The sequence below is a fragment of the Dermacentor variabilis genome, chromosome 4 (assembly GCF_050947875.1).
Source record: "Dermacentor variabilis isolate Ectoservices chromosome 4, ASM5094787v1, whole genome shotgun sequence".
Lineage (NCBI taxonomy): Eukaryota > Metazoa > Arthropoda > Arachnida > Ixodida > Ixodidae > Dermacentor > Dermacentor variabilis.
Genome location: NC_134571.1, coordinates 183,781,221 through 183,800,865, shown reverse-complemented (window position 1 = coordinate 183,800,865; position 19,645 = coordinate 183,781,221). Strand labels below are relative to the sequence as shown.

The 19,645-nt window shown below is 48.9% G+C and overlaps 1 protein-coding gene across 2 annotated transcripts in view; it reads right to left on the bottom strand.

The window, feature by feature from the left end:
• LOC142579988 (uncharacterized) overlaps nucleotides 1–19,645 on the bottom strand; it is a 49,075-nt gene that overhangs the window by 11,240 nt on the left and 18,190 nt on the right. For both annotated transcript variants that reach the window (XM_075690697.1, XM_075690696.1), the window contains exons 4-7: nucleotides 15,278–15,480; nucleotides 13,853–14,021; nucleotides 12,164–12,433; nucleotides 10,702–10,846 (exon numbers count right to left, since the gene is read on the bottom strand). In XM_075690697.1, the coding sequence (XP_075546812.1) occupies nucleotides 10,702–10,846; nucleotides 12,164–12,433; nucleotides 13,853–14,021; nucleotides 15,278–15,480 (787 nt within the window). The remainder of the gene's footprint in view (nucleotides 1–10,701; nucleotides 10,847–12,163; nucleotides 12,434–13,852; nucleotides 14,022–15,277; nucleotides 15,481–19,645) is intronic.

Here is a 19,645-nt window from a genome sequence, read left to right as displayed (position 1 = left end):
CCGGATATGGCCGAGGAAAAGAAAGTACGCCTACTCATGCGTGGTGTGAAGGAAGAACTTTTCGGCGCAATGGTACGAAGCCCACCGACGACCGTAGCAGATTTCCTTCGCGAGGCCACCGGCATTGAGAAGACACTCGAAATGCGGAACCGGCAATTCAACCGCCGCACAAGCTCTACCCACTACGCAGGAATTCAATCACTGGCCACGAACGATCTGCGCGAGACCATCAGGGCCATTGTGCGCGAAGAACTGCGCAAGGTCTTGCCTTCGTCGCAGCCTCAAGTGGCCTCTATCGCCGACATCGTAATCCGTAATGAATGGACACATCGCCACCCAGTTGAAGAAAGTTGAGACCGCATGGGAAGGCCCTCAGATTCGCACCGCTGGAGGACACCTCATCACGCCGACTGGGATCTGCACGGCAAGAATAACCATTCATGACCGGACTTACCCTGCCACCTTCGTTATCCTCCAACAGTGTTCACGAGACGTCATTCTCGGTATGGACTTCCTGGACCAACACGGCGCAATCATCAACCTGAAGTCGAAGTCAGTAACGCTGTCGGAAGATAAAGCAATGCCGCCGGAGAGCCCTCGTAGTCGCCACACCTTGAGTGTGCTCGAAGATCAAGTGAGCATCCCGCCTCGCTGCAGCATTGTTATTTCGGTCAGCACCGAAACACCCGCTGACGTAGAAGGCGTCATCGAAGGCGACCAACGTCTACTGCTAGACCGTGAAATTTGCGTCGCAAGAGGGATCGCTCGACTGCATGGAGGGAAAACTGAAGTGTTGCTGACAAACTTCAGCCAGGAGTTCAAGCACATCAACAAGGGCACGACGATCGCGTACATCGAGGAAAGTCTGGCAACAAGTAATGCGTTTGTCCTCTCGGATTCCGCGCATCTACCCCGACGACCATGGTTCCCGAACCAGACTACGACATTAATCCAAATCTCCCTATGATTAAGCAACAGCAGCTCAGAAGTCTGCTCCGACGATACAAAGGCTGCTTTTCGACGTCATCGAGGATTCGACAAACACCAGTCGCCAAGCATCGCATAATCACCGAGGAATGCGCTCGACCACTCCGTCAGAGCCCTTACCGAGTTTCGGCGCGAGAACGTGAAGCTATAAGAGAACAAGTCGACGAAATGCTGCGCGACGACATCATCCAGCCGTCGAAAAGCCCGTGGGCATCCCCTGTTGTTCTGGTAAAGAAAAAGGACGGAACCCAACGTTTCTGCGTCGATTATCGTCGTCTGAACAAGATCACGAAGGACGTATACCCCCTCCCACGGATAGACGACGCATTGGATCAGCTCTGCAACGCTAAATACTTCTCGTCCATGGACCTCAAGTCTGGCTATTGGCAAATCGAAGTCGACGAAAGAGATCGCGAAAAGACCGCCTTCATCACCCCAGACGGCCTCTACGAGTTCAAGGTTGTCATTCGGACTGTGCTCGGCGCCTGCAACGTTCCAGCGCGTGATGGACACGGTTTTAGCAGGATTGAAGTGGCAGACCTGTCTCGTATACTTGGATGACGTCGTCGTCTTCGCCGGAAATTTCGGCGTTCACCTAAGGCGGCTGGCAACAGTACTAGAGGTCATCAGGACTTACTCTGAAGCCGGAAAAGTGCCACTTCGCTTACGAGGAGCTTTTATTTTTAGGCCACGTCATCAGCAAATCTGGAGTCCGCCCCGACCGGCAGAAGACAGCTGCCATAGCAAAGTTCCCACAGCCCATCGACAAGAAGGCAGTGCGTAGATTTCTTGGCATGTGTGCCTACTACAGGCGATTTGTCAAGAACTTTTCACGCATCGCTGAGGCGCTAACGCAGCTAACTAAATGTGAAGTCGAGTTCAAGTGGGAAACGCCGCAGGCCGACGCATTTCAAGAACTCAAACGACGCATGCAGTCGCCGCCCGTACTTGCGCACTTCGACGAGCACGCCGATACCGAAATCCACACTGACGCCAGTAGCCTAGGCCTCGGCGCCGTCCTGGTCCAGAGAAAAGATGGACATGAACACGTGATAGCTTACGCTAGCCGGTCGTTGTCAAAAGCGGAAGGCAATTATTCTACAACCGAAAAGGAATGCCTCGCCATCGTTTGGGCTACAGCGAAATTTCACCCTTACCTATATGGCAGGCCATTCAAAGTCGTCAGCGACCATCACGCCTTGTGTTGGCTAGCGAATTTAAAGGATCCCTCAGGACGGCTGGCACGGTGGAGCCTCAGACTACAAGAATACGACATCACTGTAACATACAAGTCCGGACGAAAACACTCAGACGCCGATTGCCTATCACGCGCCCCCATTGACCCACCGCCGCAAGATGACGAGGATGACGACGCCTTCCTTGGAATAATAAGCGCGGAAGACTTCGCCGAACAACAAGGAGCGGACCCGGAACTTAAAGGCCTCGTCGATTATTTGGAAGGGCACACCGACGTTGTCCCCAGGGCATTTAAGCGCGGATTATCTTCCTTCACGCTTCAAGACAGTCTACTCGTGAAGAACTTCTCACCAGTCCGCGCCAATTACCTTCTTGTTGTCCCGTCAGGACTTCGTCCAGAAGTATTGCACGCCCTACATGACTATCCGACCGCTGGACACCTCGGATTTCCCCGGACACTATCGAGGATACAAGAAAAGTATTACTGGCCGCGCCTGACCGCCGACGTCACCCGTTATGTCAGAACATGCCGAGACTGTCAGCGACGCAAGACACCGCCGACAAGGCCAGCCGGATTACTACAGCCAATCGAGCCTCCTTGCCGACCATTCCAGCAGATCGGGATGGACTTGCTGGGACCCTTTCCGACGTCAATAACCGGAAATAAGTGAATCGTCGTGGCGACGGACTACCTCACCCGCTTCGCTGAAACAAAAGCACTGCCGAAAGGTAGCGCAGCCGAAGTGGCGAAATTCTTTGTCGAAAACATCCTGTTGCGACATGGCGCCCCAGAAGTCCTCATCACCGACCGAGGAACGGCCTTTACAGCTCACCCAAGCCATTATGAAATACAGTCAGACAAGGCACAGGAGGACAACTGCTTACCACCCGCAGATGAATGGTCTTACGGAGCGGCTGAATAAGACCCTCGTCGACATGCTAGCGATGTACGTCGACGTCGAACACAAGAGCTGGGATGCCGTCCTGCCGTACGTAACATTCGCTTATAACACGGCGGTACAAGAAACACAGATCACGCCGTTCAAGCTGGTCTACGGCAGGAACCCGACGACGACGCTCGACGCCATGCTGCCTCACGTCACTGACGAGGAGAACCTTGACGTGCGTACCTACCTCCAGTGCGCCGAAGAAGCCCGACAGCTCGCCCGCCTGCGAATCAAGAACCAACAGAGGACCGACAGCCGACACTACAACCTCCGACGACGCTTCGTCGAGTACCAGCCCGGCGACCGTGTTTGGGTTTGGACACCGATACGCCGACGAGGTCTGAGTGAGAAACTATTGCGCCGCTATTTCGGACCCTACAAGGTCATTCGACGTATTGGCGCACTGGACTATGAGGTCGTGCCAGACGGAATTTCGCATTCACAGCGGCGCCGCGCACGATCTGAAGTGGTCCACGTGGTGCGTCTGAAACCCTTTTACGGACGCTGACGAACTTCCTTATTTTATTGTTTTCTTTGCTACGGGTGTTTTTCTTTATTACTTTTGTTTGTATGCAGCATCGGGTCGATGCTTTTTAAGAGGGGGGTATTGACACGTGTACTTATCTTTATCGGGCGACCACGTTTCGCCGCTTAACAACTGTAATCGCACAGCGACGGACGCGCCTGCATGTATCCGACGTTTCTGGAAAGTAATCGATGCTTCTACCCGGCTGTCTGTTGTCGCCGAACCTTGTGTTATCTGATTTCATCGCGTAACGCGAATGGTGTAGAACTTTGTGGAAGGCACGCGGGTCCAAACGATTAGTCTGGAACATTCGACGACTGCTCTATAAAAGCCGACGCGCTTGACCCGTTGATCATATTTCCGACGATCGCCGACCGTGTTCGCCGCTATCGTTCTGCTATAAGTGTAGCCTGTTTTTGTGGGCACAGGTTCGCCCAATAAAAGCTAGTTTTGTGTTTCACCGTATTGCTTCTTTCTTCACCGTCACTACCACGTGACAATATCCTTATTGCAGTTTCAGCTTGGAAAAATACAGCAAATTGTGCGGCGAAGCGTTATTCATTGTGCCTGCACAAACGTTTGGAATGAGTTACCAACAAGAGTAAAAAGACAGCAGATTTTAAACTAAGTTGTAAGTGGCATTACTCGCCTAACGAAACAGAATGCTGAAGTTCATTGTCCCTGCGGAGTGTCTGTTCTTCCTCTGTCTATTTTATCTCATCAATGGCGCCACCGCCAAAATCATATTTAGCTATTCTAAGACTGCAACTGGACACTTTGCGAGTAGCAAAATCCACAAAGCCGGCTTGCATATTGGAGACAAATATCCATCACCTTATCGCTGATTCAAAATCCGGCACATTCCTCAAACACAGTAATTGAGGCTGCCCACAGTTATGCTCCTCGGTTTTGTCAGCCGGCTGGTAGGAGACCTCGGCCTGGGTTCACCGAGGGATCGCATGGTGACGTTCCATGAAATTACTACACACTACCGCGAACCTAGACAAAAATACTCCCTCCATATAAATTTCTGGATAATCTGTGACAGGTTACTTGGAGACAGTACCAGACTGGATCATTTGCCAACCCTAACAAGTATTCACTAATATATCCGGGCTGGTTCTCACCTAAGTGCAAAAACTACGACGCCCATGGTGGACCTGACACTTATATTGAGCGATTGCTCCAGCCTATACCTAGGGCGGAACTCCAACTTGATGAGACTTTGGACTGGGAGGTAGCGGCGTCCAGCTCGGATGCCGCAGTCCAGCTGCGAACGGTCAACTGTGCTTTGGAGAACGCCGAAAGTCAAGGGCTTACGGCCACCTCCACGCCGCCTCGCAGAAGAAATAACCCAGTAAATGGAAGTACTCCCACGCATGACGAATATGACTTTTTCCTCCTCCTTTCGTAATATTTTTGTCATTTTGACATAGTGAAATGTCTTTTTTTTTCACAACGCTGTGTGTCCAAACGCAACAATTATGCAGGTGCGGCTGTTAGAATTTGTCTATTGTGTTTTTAAGTTGTGCATGACGTCTATATGTGAAGGATTGTAGCATCTGAACGTTGCTTGCGCTTTCTCCTCACACATAACCTTTATACATGGATGATATTATACCAGCTGTAAGCTTTTAGCTTACCACTGTCTGTTTCAATCGGTGATAGCGTGCAGTGGCACAGACCGATTGTGATTGCGTGTCTGTGCTCTCCTTACTAACAAGAAATCATCATGTGCCCCTTTAAGCGGGAATGCAGCGTTGTCGTCGGTGGCGTGACCGAAAGATGGCACTAAAATTGGCCGACGGTGCGAAGAGCGAAAGCACGTCAAAAACTGACGTCAACTTTGTCAAGCAGGTTTCTGTAAACAAAGTAAATTAACGCCTCCGGAAAGGTAATTAGGTAAATTTTGGTTTGAGATGGAATCGAATCCGGGCGTCCGGGGTGTGAGACGAGCCCGCTTACCCGACGCCAGGGTGTCTCCATGGTTACGGCTGAATAAATTTTTACCTATTGCGTGCGTCGTTGCACACGTCACGTCACTGCCTATGTTACTGCCTCCCGCGTTTCACCTGCTCTTCGGACTTTACCGGTGCAGTGTCTACGGCGATGCACTCTCGACGCCAAATGATGAGTGTATAAAATGACGTGTGCCTAGTGCCTGCGTCATTACACACGACCCGTCGCTACCGCCCGCGGGTCACTTGCCCTTGGGATTTCATCGGCGCTGAGCCAACTGCGATTCACCGCGAGGCGTCTACCTAGGCTGCAGCAGTGAAACGTGGTCGCCCAAGGAATCCCGCCTTAGAAGAGGAAGCAAGAGAACACAAGACATAGTCACTACAAACCTACCATTAGGCATAAAATAAAAATCATTCTTTTTCAACTCCCTTTTTCTGTATAAGCTAAATAATTGTCACCTAGTCTGGGCAACATCAAAAACAAAACATCACTAAACTAAAATTATGTCGAGAACAAACATTTCCTGCTGTAGCCAATCTGTCCTCCAAAGAACACACGTCTAAATATTTTTAGGAATAAAAATAATACCGGTTGAATTCATTTACTCATTTCGTTTAGCATGCATGTACAGAACTACGCTGCGAAGGAGAAATGTTCATTATATAAATTTGTTTAACCTGAATCGTCACGATATTCTCTATAACGCCAGATATATTGACACTTGGTTAACACGTTTTTGTCATACAAATTGCTCACATCACTTTGTATCCTACCGCATTTCTGATCTTCTGAACACCCTAACTGAGGATTAAGGCCGGATACTATTTCTCCTCGTTCCTTTCTCACTTATTTCCTTTAGCGAAATCCGGCTGTGTGATTCTTGTTCTTGTTTTTGATTATTGTGCACATATCAGTATGCATGAACATGTGTATTCCCCCCATATATATATATATATATATATATATATATATATATATATATATATATATATATATATATATATATATATATATATATATATATATATATATATATATATATTGACACGTGTCCTTATCTTTATCGGGCGACCACGTTTGGCCGACTGACACATGTTATCGCGCAGGGCAGGACGCGCCTGCATGTACAAGAAGTTTCTGGAATGTTATCGATGGTTCCGTCCACTGTCTTTCACCGCAACTTGTGTAATCTCATTGCATGTATTCGCGACGCGAATAGTGTAGAACTTTGTGGAAGACACACGGGTCCCATCGGTTAATCTGGAACATTCGACGACTGATCTATAAAAGCCGACGCGCTTGACCCGCTGATCAGATTTTTCGACGATCGCCGACTGTGTTCGCCGCTCTCGTTGTGCTATATGTGTAGCCTGTTTTGTGGGCACAGGTTCGCCCAATAAAATCTCGTTTTGCCTTTCACAGTATTGCTACTGTGTTCTTAACGTCACCACCACGTGACATCTGGTGGAGGTGCTTTGCGTTCATGTACCAGACGCCCCCACAAAGCCGTGACCCAAGCCCGCACGCGGAAGACAAAACCAACGTCGCCAAGAACCAGCGAGGTAGCCGCAGGCTGCAAGGACTGCCCCCGGAGCACGGACTTTTGCCTGAGACGACCAGGAAGATCGCCACCAAGTCCACCCCAATGGCAGCTCCAGCGTCCCCTGTCGTACTGCAGCAGCCCAGGGAGCCTCCACCTTTCCGCGGTTCAACGTTCGAGGACCCGGAAAGCTGGCTTGAGAGGTATGAGAGAGTCGCTACATTTAACAACTGGAGCAGCGACGACAAACTGCGACATGTCTTCTTCGCATTGGAAGACACGGCCAGGACGTGGTTCGGGAACCGAGAAGCCACCTTAACGACCTGGGAGCTATTCCGAAACGGCTTCCTGCAGACATTCGCAAGCGTCGTACGCCGAGAACGAGCCCAAGCGCTATTAGAAAGCCGGGTGCAGCTACCAAATGAGACAACCGCGATCTTCACGGAGGAAATAGCCGTCTTCGCCACGCCGACCCTGAAATGCCCGAGGAGAAGGAAGTCCGCCTACTCATGCGTGGTGTGAAACAGGAACTTTTTGCCGGAATGGTACGAAGCCCACCGGAGACAGTCGACGAGTTTCTACGCGAGGCAACCAGCATCGAGAAGACACTCGAGACGCGAAACCGGCAATTCGACCGCCGCACGAACTTGACAAATTACGCTGGAGTTCAGTCACTGGCCACCGACGACCTACGCGAGACTATCCGAGCGATTGTGCGGGAGGAGCTACAGAAGCTGTTCCCGTCATCACTGCCGAAAGGTAGCGCTGCCGAAGTGGCGAAATTTTTTGTCGAAAACATCCTGCTGCGACATGGCGCCCCAGAAGTCCTCATCACCGACAGAGGAATGGCCTTTACAGCGGAGCTCACCCAAGCCATTCTGAAATACAGTCAGACAAGGCACAGGAGGACAACGGCCTACCACCCGCAGACGAATGGTCTTGCGGAGCGGCTGAATAAGACCCTCGCCGACGTGCTAGCGAGTACGTCAACGTCGAACACAAGACCTGGGATGCCGTCCTGCCGTACGTAACATTCGCTTACAACACGGCGGTGCAAGAAACAGCACAGATCACGCCGTTCAAGCTGGTCTACGGCAGGAACCCGACGACGACGCTCGACGCAATGCTGCCACACGTCACTGACGAGGAGAACCTTCACGTCGCTACCTATCTCCAGCGCGCCGAAGAAGCTCGACAGCTCACCCACCTGCGGATCAAGAACCAGCAGAGGACCGACAGCCGACACTACAATCTCCGACGACGCTTCGTCGAGTACCAGCCCGGAGACCCTGTTTGAGTATGGACCCCGATACGCCGACGAGGACTCAGTGAGAAACTACTGCGACCCTATTTCGGACCCTACAAGGTCATCCGACGTATTGGCGCACTGGACTATGAGGTCGTGCCAGACGGCATATCGCATTCACAGCGGCGCCGCGCACGATCTGAAGTGGTCCACGTGGTGCGCCTTAAACCCTTTTATGGACGCTGACGAACTTCCTAGTTTTCTTTGCTACGAGTGCTTCATTTTTTATTACTTTCGTTTGTTTGCAGCATAGGGTCGATGCTTTTTAAGAGGGGGGTAATGACACGTGTACTTATCTTTATCGGGCGACCACGTCTGGCCGCCTGACAAATGTTATCGCGCAGCGCAGGACACGCCTGCATGTAAACGAAGTTTCTGGAATGTTATCGATGGTTGCGTCCACTGTCTTTCACCGCGACTTGTGTAATCTGATTGCATGTATGCGCGACGCGAATAGTGTGGAACTTTGTGGAAGACACACGGGTCCCATCGGTTAATCTGGAACATTCGACGACTGATCTATAAAAGCCGACGCGCTTGACCCGCTGATCAGATTTCTCGACGATCGCCCACTGTGTTCGCTGCTCTCGTTGTGCTATAAGTGTAGCCTGTTTTGTGGGCACAGGTTCGCCCAATAAAATCCAGTTTCGCCTTTCACAGTATTGCTACTGTGCTCTTAATGTCACCACCACGTGACAATATATATATATATATATATACGTAACCTGTCTATTTATATCGAGTAAGATGTGTCTGATTTAAGCATTTTTGTTTTCATTTTTATTTGAGGTGCAATGCCACAGTTTATTTCTTGAAATTATTTTGTACGTACCTGATACCTTTTTTTCCTTCTTTGTGCTACATAAGGAACCCAATTTACTGCCTATACATCCATGTTACTGTTTCGGACGTTTATTTTTCTTCACATTTTCTGTAAAGTGCCTAGACTATGTTAAGCTATCATGTACCTGTGTTACTCTTACACGCTGTCGAATTGTACTGTAGAGGGCCTGGCTTAGGCAAGCTGCACTAATGCAGCTTTTTATAACCACTCCCCTTTCACTCTTTGTTGAGACATAAAATAAAGTTTGATTTGACTTAATTAGATCGTTCTGCAGGAAAATCGCCCGAATTTTTCCAGCCTGAGGCCAACCCATACGCAAACGCACACATGGAATTCAGCAGAAAGAACTTGAATGCATGTCGAAAACATCTATCGAAAACGTTTCACCTAAGCAATTATAATGCTTTCGCATTCGCACATGTAAGCAGTCTTAAGTGACGCGTATGAATTTTTGCGCTCTCTACATTTTGCTGTCACTTTACTTCCCCCTCCCCTCTCTCCCGAGTGCAGGGTAGCAAACCGGATCGCCCCTCTGGTTAACCTCGCTGCCTTTCGCCATTTTGTTGTATCTCCCTCTTTTTTTTAAGTTATCGGTTGTTTTCTGTCATTTTGTTTGGCACCTAGAACGTAGTGTGTTTACTCTACAAAACAAAAACACAAGAAAAGCAAAGAAATGCGACCTATTCCTACTCACCATCGCAACATCATCATGACTGACCTACCACAATACGTGCAGTCTCCAGATCGAGACATTCTAACGTGATAAGGCTAAGGACCCCATGTCGCGGAAAATCCGGTATGGATGTCGCTGTCGCCGGAGTTGTCCATGGGCGAAAATTTCTGTGTATATTAACGTACATCTGTATGTCACACCTTGGTATACGACAGGCTGTGTATGCGGATTGTATTGCCACACCATTCTATCAATAAATTTTATCATACCTGGATTTACCTTCTTGACAAAGTTATTCATTGGAATTTTGAGAATGACAACTCACAAACAAATGCTATGAAAAAACACCGACAGATCATGCCGTTTATGTCAAACGTTCTCAGACTCAAATATTATAAGGCGAAGCAATAAGAGAAACCTGAAAATTATGTATTCTTTTTTTGTGCGTGGCTGTGTACTGCCTCCGGGATCGGCCCACGCGAGAGGCCGCTTTTATAACAGAAAGCTTGTCTTCATGCATAGTGGTCGCGGACGGAGTTATCCGTTAAGTGTTACGGTTACATAAGTTCCGATTTCCGGGACGCGTTAGAAGCAGTTGGGGATCTTCGATTGGTATCGCGTTCCACTCTTATAGGCGAAGCTTAAGCGCCCTCGAAGTTTTTGATTTGAGGTTGCAGATTGCCTTGCTGGCAAGCTAGCAGAATAGGTATCGCACCAACCTGTCCTACACCAGCCATCACCTTCGAAGAACTCCGCTGTCTCTTTCGGCCGCTTGTAGTAGCCACGCATGACAGTGGGAGTGCGAAAGCAAATTTCGCCGATCTCGTGTGGGCCCAGCGTCCGACGTGACGCAATGTCCACCACCTACGGACATGAGGAAATTTGTCTGTTACATCATTTTCAGCAGTTGCTCGTCACATGAAGAACACTCGAGAAACTATACACTCAAATATAGCACTCTTTAAAGCACATTGTGAACTTTTGAGGCGTAAATTTAGGAACTATTTTCAAGACGAGAAACTGTATAGCGGGAAAGGGAGTGACTAGAAAGAAGTTTTCTGCGAAAGGCGAACGAGTACTATAGGGTACGCAATAGAGAAGACGCAGCAAGGTGAAATACGCAAAACTTACAAAATGAGAAGAAGAAAAAAAGGGACAACACGAATTCTTTGCAAACGAGCGTAGTCTTTGAAAAAATTACACCTGAACAGAGCAGCGATATTGCAAAGATCACGCAAATCTTATAGCTGCATTATGCTATTTCTAAATTTCAATGTTTATCTTACGGATATTTGAAAGTTACATTTTACACTTCGCCTGCGCTTCACTTGTATGTATTCATCTTTGGTATAGAGAAATACGACTGAACCGAGTACTAAACTCTTAACAACAGGAGGAGGAATAATATGTAATGTTGCGAATGGGCCACGGAATGTATCAGCGGTAGCAATTTTTCTAAAATGCCTAATTAGCTAAGTTAGTGATATGTTTAAATATAATATATCGCGCGGTTTTTGTATCGGATTCTAACACACGAACCAAGGACCCACGTGTTAAATACAACTGTGTATAAGTAAATCTGCGCGCCAATTTTACCAAACCCACGAACTGTTGGAAAAATTCTTCGAAGTCGTAGAAAAAAAAAATGGTTTTAACAGTAGTTTCACTTCATCGTGTAAAGTGGGTCAATGTCGTGCGCGGTTCCCCTCCGTTCAGCAAGCTACAATACCGGGGGAGGTCGTACGCGGTCATATTCGATATCCCCAATTAAAACGTCTACACAAAACGCATTGTCGCGTTATTACTTCTGCACGGCAGTGTTTTCATTCGCACTATCAAATATGAATCCCCCATTGCCCACCGTGTGGCTGCAAGGATTAGCAAATTTTTACTCAATTTGGAGTTGCGTGCGCGCGAGGAAATGGAAGAGGCCCGACGCAGTTCTGTAGGTAAAGAATCGAGACGAAACAGTAAGCTTTGATATCTGCATTACTAAATTGCGCACGAAGTACAGTTAAAGTCCCTGAAAGCCTTCGTAAGAGCAGCTCTGACACTTTGCGTATCGTCGAGACTGGTTGTATATAAGGGCTGTATCAAGGTTCTGCTTTGATTGTGCTGTTAAGAGAGACTTAATTCAGCCAGAAAATATTCGACTACGCACGACACGCAAGACATGCGCACCTTGAGTTCGGTCATGGGGGCGGGAAAGCCCAAGTCTGTGGCGCCGTCCGTGGACGGCGTGCAGAGAACGCCACCGCATTCGGTGAGGCTGTAGACGTTAACCAGACTCCGGAGGCCGCCGAAGAGTTTCATGGCGGCATCGTATGTTGCTCGAGTGAGGGGCGCGCCGCCGACGCCCGCACGGCGAATTGTGTCCAGCCGCTCCCCCGAGCGCCGCATCTCTTCGCACAGGGCGCGAAGTTGAGAGGGAAAGAAGAACGCCCTCGTCACCTGCGAGCACGAAGAGAGGAGCTGGCGGTCCTGTCGTTGGCGCGAGGGCAAGCAGAAGGGATGGCTTCGCCTCTGCGTACTAGAGCTGTTTCGGGGCATGTGTTGTTGACAAACGATAGTTCCTTTAAAAGTGCAGAGTGCAAAGCCTGCCTTAATCTACAATGGCAATCTGAATCGTGCGTTCTCGGTCAGATTTCACCCCAATGGCGTCGCATTGTTCCGTGACTCCCAGAATGCTTCCTCCGGTCTTCGCTTTACCACCAACGGCTTAACAGCTGTGTACAGTCGTTCGTACATCATTTATTCATGTTCTGTAAGAAAAGACCTCAACGGATAGGTCGTCGAGTAGGAGTCAATGTTTTGTTTACATGCTTGCAATTACCTAGCTAAGCTGGGTTCTACCCACCATAGTTAAGTTGGGTAACTGTGGGTTTGAGAAGTAAACCGCTTTTTAACGGTACCGGAATACGTGACAAGTCTGTAAAGAATTTCCTTTTATTTATGGTAGCCTCTTATATTTCGCGAAGGCTGTTGCCGCAATCATATATTCTTACGCAGAAACCATTAATTACCGGCGCCTACCTTTTGTTTGCGCGGTCACGACCGCAATTGTGCTTCCAACATTGCAGTTCGGTTCAGTGCATATACAGGAAAGAAGTACTTATTTGTGTCGAGGTGTGTAATAGGCAGTTTTGCGTTGCTCTCCACTAACCGAACGTATACCTGCAACGAGGGAAACGCAATTGCAGTGGCGACAATACGAGAAAGGAAAAGGCGCACGGCACTCTGCCGCTCATCGACGGTTTGCGAGTATGAAACTCTGAGTAGGGTAACAGCTTCCATGAACGATAACGAACAGCATCACGAGGCAGAGAAAGGCAAGAGTTGGTGGTGGTGGCGGGAAGGGGTTGACTAAATTAGAAGAATTTAAGGGGATCGTCGTGATCATGAGGCTTTTTCTGAAGAAGGCCGACAAAACGGCTCGGTGCTGGTGTGGGAAGTAACAGTCCTTTCGTGAATTAAGGCATAAGAAACGCTAAAAAAGTTTGGGAGACGCAGCAACCTGTGTTACAAATATGGATTGCGCAACTCTTTCTTCATGTAGATTTATTGCTGACGTGCTTCAGCGAGATAAGGACAAATGACAAAAGAGAATAAAATGTGCACAATTATCGCCTACTAACTGAGTACGAAGTAATGCTTAGGCAGCCCTTCAGGGTAGCTTTGAGAACCTCTAAATGCCTGCACGACATCACTTTGCGTATAAGTCTCTGAACGTTTCATATGGCTGCATTTATCCTCTTTGCCAATTATTTTCTCATGGGAAACCTGGCCGAAACGACGACGTAGAACTGGTCCCAACATTGGTAATGTATTTACCAGAGCCCATGACAAAAGAGATCATATAGCCAATCGTACTCCATGTTTCTTGACGACAGGGGCCAAGTCTTGGAGTCTCAGTAGGGGCGGTGTCAAAATGCACGTCGCTCCATTCAGCACGGACATCAGAGTCCAAAGGAGTCCTGACACGTGTGTGATGGGTGCCGAGGCAAGCACCACGTCCGCAGTGTCGTAAAGCATGCCCGCTCTGCGAGCAGAGAAAGGAGATTTGGTGTATTGCACAAAGTATACCATTACAATACACGCACAACTCTGTTTAGGAAGCGCTGTCTGCAAACTTGCGCAAGAAACTGACTCACTCAAAAAGTTGGCGCAAAAATGATTTTGCCTAGTGTATTTGACGCCTCGACTAAAAGTATTATCACTGTGCAGCCCCCGTAATAGTTCACAGAGCGCAACTCCAACGTGTTCCGGAGCACCTGTTGCATGACGCCCTGGAGCTTATTTCGGGAATAGGATAGAACGCGTTAGGACAGCTTCCTCGTAGATGTGAGGCATCAGAGTAAACGAACCCTCCTATACGTATTTGCAATCTTGAATGTCTGAAAGAATAAAACTAATAACACTCTGAGTTCTTGCGCATTTTGGTTACCTGAATTGGTGGCTCCATGGCATAACTGAAATCATGACACTAGAGTTTTAATACCACCAAGCGCACACTTGCCCAAGATTTTCCCAAGTGGTATTTTTTTTCTATATCAAAGATAATATAATGTAATGAATTGGTTCTTTAGGAAAGTTAGAATATCTTGCGAGATTTCACGTGCCAAAACTACGATACGATTATTAGGCACGCCGTAGCGGAGTTCTCCAGTTTAATTTTGGCCACCTAAAGTTCTTTAGCATGCACTCTATATGTGTGCTGTACATAGCTGTTTTGAGGCGAAAGTCTTAGAGCCCTATGTTTCAAAGTCGTGTTGTGAGGTACAGGAAATCGGAGTGCCCGTGCCACTGTTCGCTCGTTCGTCGTCGTCTTCGTCCACATCGCACATTTATTTCATATAGAGTTAACTCATCAAGGCCGGAAAAAAATCTTCCTGCGACATTTCGTTGATTTTTCGTCTCAGACGATCTTCACTGTTCACTGTAAATACATTGTGAACATTTTGTGAGTGGTGCTTTATTCTTTGAAACGCTACGATAGTTTAGATGGATGATAGTTATAGGGCCCCTGAGGCCCTATAACGTGAAACAATTCCAATCTGTTTTATTCCACTCTCCTTACGTCAAACTTACGTAACCCCCGACTCAAGAATTGGGCGGTGGCCCGCAACGTCGTCCGAACATCCAAATCAAAACCACTCATCATTTATTTGTACATTTTCTCATATTTCATTGGAAAAGTTTCCATACTTATCTGAGAATATTGTTTTTGCACTTGGAAAGACCGCTGACGGGGCACTTTTGAGCGAAAATTCATCTACGCGTGTAGTCCCAACGTACTTGACTACGCAATAGTTGACCACGAAGCTGTATTGCGTGAGCTCGACGCCTTTCGGAAGCCCCGTGGTGCCAGAAGTGTAGACGACTGCGAGGACCGTGTCTCTTGGGTCCTCGATGGGGCACTCCCGGAAGCCGGCCTCGTCCAAGTCTCGAAAGGATTCCGCGCACACGAAACCATCCACCTCGCCCATAGCGAACAAACCCTGCGATCCAACAGATTGAAAAACCATGATGCTGATTGTTTTTGCTGGTTCGAACAACGAGGTCCTGTGACGAAGGTGAACTAAAAAGCAAACAGTAGCTGCAAAGAAGTTCAAAGTATTACCTAAGGAGTTCACGCTATTTTTCGCTTTACACTTACAAGCATCACAATTCATTAACACTTACTTATACATGCTCTGCAGCACGAATCAGATCAAAAGAGAGAGTGATTGTACAGAGAGAAAGATAGAGAGAGAGAGAGAGAGAGACAGAGAGAGAGAGAGAGAGAGGAAGAAAAAGGAAGGCAGGTAGGTCAACCAGACTAGCGTCTCGTTTGCTACCCCACACTGGGCAAAGGGAAAAAGGAATAGAAAGAGGCAAAAGGGAGAGAGGAAGCAGTGTGGGCGCAGGCTGGACTGCGTGCAAAGAGAGGGAGAGAGAGAAAATAGCATTTTATTCAGTGAAAAGAACGAGATGTTGGGAGCAGGTGGGTAGGTTGCTATTCCGAGACTGTACTGGCCAGAGCTACTCACCAGGCCAGGTCGAGGAGACCACTCTGGGTTCTGCAGGTCCGCGCCGGCGAGGATGGTTTTCCGCTGCTCTATATTTGTGATTTTGGATTTCAACAGGGGAATTGAATTTCGGGGGCCTGCTCGTGCGTTCCCACATTACATGGGTGAGAGTTGGCTCCCCCCGCACCACGGGCAGTGGCCGGGATAGGCCGTAGGCCAGATGGCGTGCCACAGCCCGAGGTGCGGGTAGGTGTTTATCTGAATTAGTCTCAAATCCCGGGAATCCGCTCCGCTCAGGCTACGGTAGGGCCCCGCGTATGTTCTGCGGTCCAGACGCTGGCAGAAAAGGTCCTTGAAACTCAAGTCCGAACATTTGCCCCGCCGTTACACTGGCCTGCCATAATTCTGCGATCTGAAGCTAATATTGGCGCTTCAGCGTAGCTGGAGATGTGCATTGAAGTCACCAGTGATAACTAAGGGCCCATGGCCGTCAGCAGTACGCTGCAGTACGTGGTGGTATATTGTTAGCGTAAACCACTACCTTTTGGATATCATTGTGGATAAAATGCAGCAAGTGAGCCATGGTGCTTGATCAAGACTTGAAAACACTGAATTGAGAGTACCCAGTGCTCGCACATAACTTCAGCTTATTCAAGAGCAGTCGAAAAGTATTTATCAATGACCGGAGCATCACAACTACTTGCCGGACTTCGGGCAATTTGTCAAGAGCCCACGCTGTGCCCTCTACATCCGTGCGCTGTATAACTTGAAGTGGGCCCGGCCGTGGCATCGGCTGAGGCTTCTCTTGTGGCTTTGGTTGTGGCTGTGGCTTCGGCTGTGGCTTTAGTTGTGCCGACCACGCTGTATTATTCACCGCCATGATCTCGTTGACAGATTTAGATTGTATTTTCCAGGCCTTGGGGGAAGAAGATGAGGTGTTGTCGGATGTGGCATACTCTTCACATAGGCGTCTGTGTTCTTTGAAGTCTGACAGTGTCAGGAGCGTCGATTTTTATCGGTGGTAACAGCTTTCGGAGGAGAGGAATGGTCTGGCGCCATCTGCTTGAACACCGCCTTTTCCTTCATGATTTTCGTGCAGTCTTTTGAGGAAGGGGCTTGGGACCAAATGCAATGGGTGCATTTGAGAGCCGTCGGGGCAGACGAGTCTGCAGGGTGTGGCTTAGCGCAGAGCGCAGCAAACGCTTGTGTCCTCGCACACGGCGCTTAAGTAAGTTCAGGTTGTCGGTAGCGAGTTCTGGTAGAAATACAATCGTACCGACGGCGGTATTCCGCGGTGGCCCTACCATTGGCATGGTCGAAGACATGGACGCCCTTATGTTTCTCCGTTTCACCTTGCAGCTCCACACAAGTTCAAAGTCGTCATCAAAGAAGTCCTATAGCCGGCTGGTCGGTTCCCATGAGCGCAGTCTCGATAGGCTAGCTGCACTCGGTGACTGCATAAGCGGCTGCTCGTCTGTGGCACAGTTACATCTAACCGCTGCGATAGTCTCAGAGCCAGGAGACCAACTCGCACCCGGAGGAAACAGTCCATTTATTTACCAGTGCACTGGAGGAGCTGACAAAAGCTGGAAACATTGGCAACCAACTTCGGCTCAATCATTCGCATTCACAGTCTCAGCGCCACCTGAGACTCGCCATTGCAGTTGTGCTGGTACCACCGTCGCTATTTATAACAAGCAAGTCACTACACCAAGCTCTGTTCGTCGACGGGAAACGCACTGGCCAGTCGCTAACAGTAGCATGCGACATCGGCCCTCGCGCAAGCCGCCTATTCTACGTAGTCGACCGCATCCCGCCACGGCCGCACAGTGCCATCGCGGCAAGTCCATACCCACGCTCCACGCTGTGAACAACACTGCCATCACGTTGTATGGGCTCCGGTCAATAACGCTAGAGATCGGACTGCGACGCTTGCACAGATGAGTGTTTCTGATCGCCGACGACAGCTTTGCCATACTGGGAGCGGACTTCCTCAGCCATTTAAACCTAGATGTGAGTGTTCGCAATGAACGCTTAAAGGATAACGCCACATCCCTCGTTGTACTTGGCCTGCAGTCCAGCCTCAACTAATCTGGCATCCGTATGTTTTGGCTGGTCCCAACGTACGACAAGATGCTTGAAGAGTACCCGCAACTCACGAAGTCCCGAAACGATGTAGTGCCCGTAAAACTCGAGATCACGCATCATGCCACCACCACCGGCCCACCTTTCGCTGCGCGGCCACGGAGGCTCGCTGGACGGAGGTTGGAAGTCGCCCGCCATGAGTTCGAACTCATGCTTCAGCTCAGCGTTATTCGTACTTCCTCCAGTAATTGGTCTTCGGTTCTCCATCTGCTTCCAAAGTAGGACAGTGGCGAGTGGCGGCCTTGTGGTGATTTACCGAGGTTCGAATGCTGTCACTATTGCGGATCAATATCACTATTGTGACATATAATGACACAATAATAGTGACATGCTATCACTATGTCACTATTGCGGACCACATACATGTTTTCGGCGCTCGTGTCGAAGGAACGAAAATATGCAAGATCGATTTGATGAGCGCGTACCACCAAATTCCCGTCGAACCCAGCGACACTAAGAAGACAGTAATCACTACTCTATTTGGCCTATTTGAGTTTATCCGTATGCCTAACAGTTTGAAGAATGCGGCGTAATCTTTTCAATGGTTCGTGGACGAGGTTATGCGTGGACTCCCGTTCATTTTTGTCTACTTCGACGACATTCTCTTTGCGAGTCACACAGACGAAGACCACCTTCGCCTTCTGTGTGAGCGATTGGCAGAACACAGTTAGGTCCTAAATCCCCAGAAATGCATTTCCGGTGTTGACGCCCTAGGTTTTCTCGGTCATCGCATTTACCCCCTACGCATCAAGCCACTGGAATCACGGATGTGAGCAATCGAGGACTTCCCCTCTCCGACCTCCTTCCGAAGAGTTGCACGAGTTTCTGGGGCTGATAAGTTCCATTCAATTATCAACGATGTCCCTAGGATCCAAAATTAGGCAGCTGACGCACTGTCCCGGATTGGCACTGTGCCTACAGTCTCCGAGGATTTCTAAGCTCTGGCCTTTGCCGAGCAAAACTAGCCCGAGCTTCGCCAATTATGGTAAAAAGGCTCGTCGCTCCACCTAGCAGAGGTGCCGCTTCCCTAATCAACAACATTGATCATGTAGGACACTTCGCAGGCAGCTGCTCGCCCCTTCATGCCCGATCAGTTTCGGAGGCCAATATTTTATTCACTACACTGTCTTAGCGATCCTGGAATCAGAATGACAGGCAGACTTATCACAGACAGCTTCGTCTGGCCAGGGATCAACAAAGATGTGTAAGCTGAGCAAGAAGCTACCAAGCCTGTCAAGCCGTGAAAGTGGCCCAGTGCACGAGTTTGACAGTGGAGATGTTTCGACCACCAGAGAGCCGTTTCAATCATGTGCATTCAGACTTGATGCATTTAGACTCTTACACCGTGTCAAGGTTTTAGGTGCCACTGCACGTGTGTCGACCTGTACACAAGGTGGCCTGAGACGACATCTCTACAAGACAGCATGGTCAGAACAGTGGCGGACGCGTTTCTTACTTCGCAGGTATTGAGGTACGGCTGTCCTTTGCGCATAACTACTGACCGAGGCTG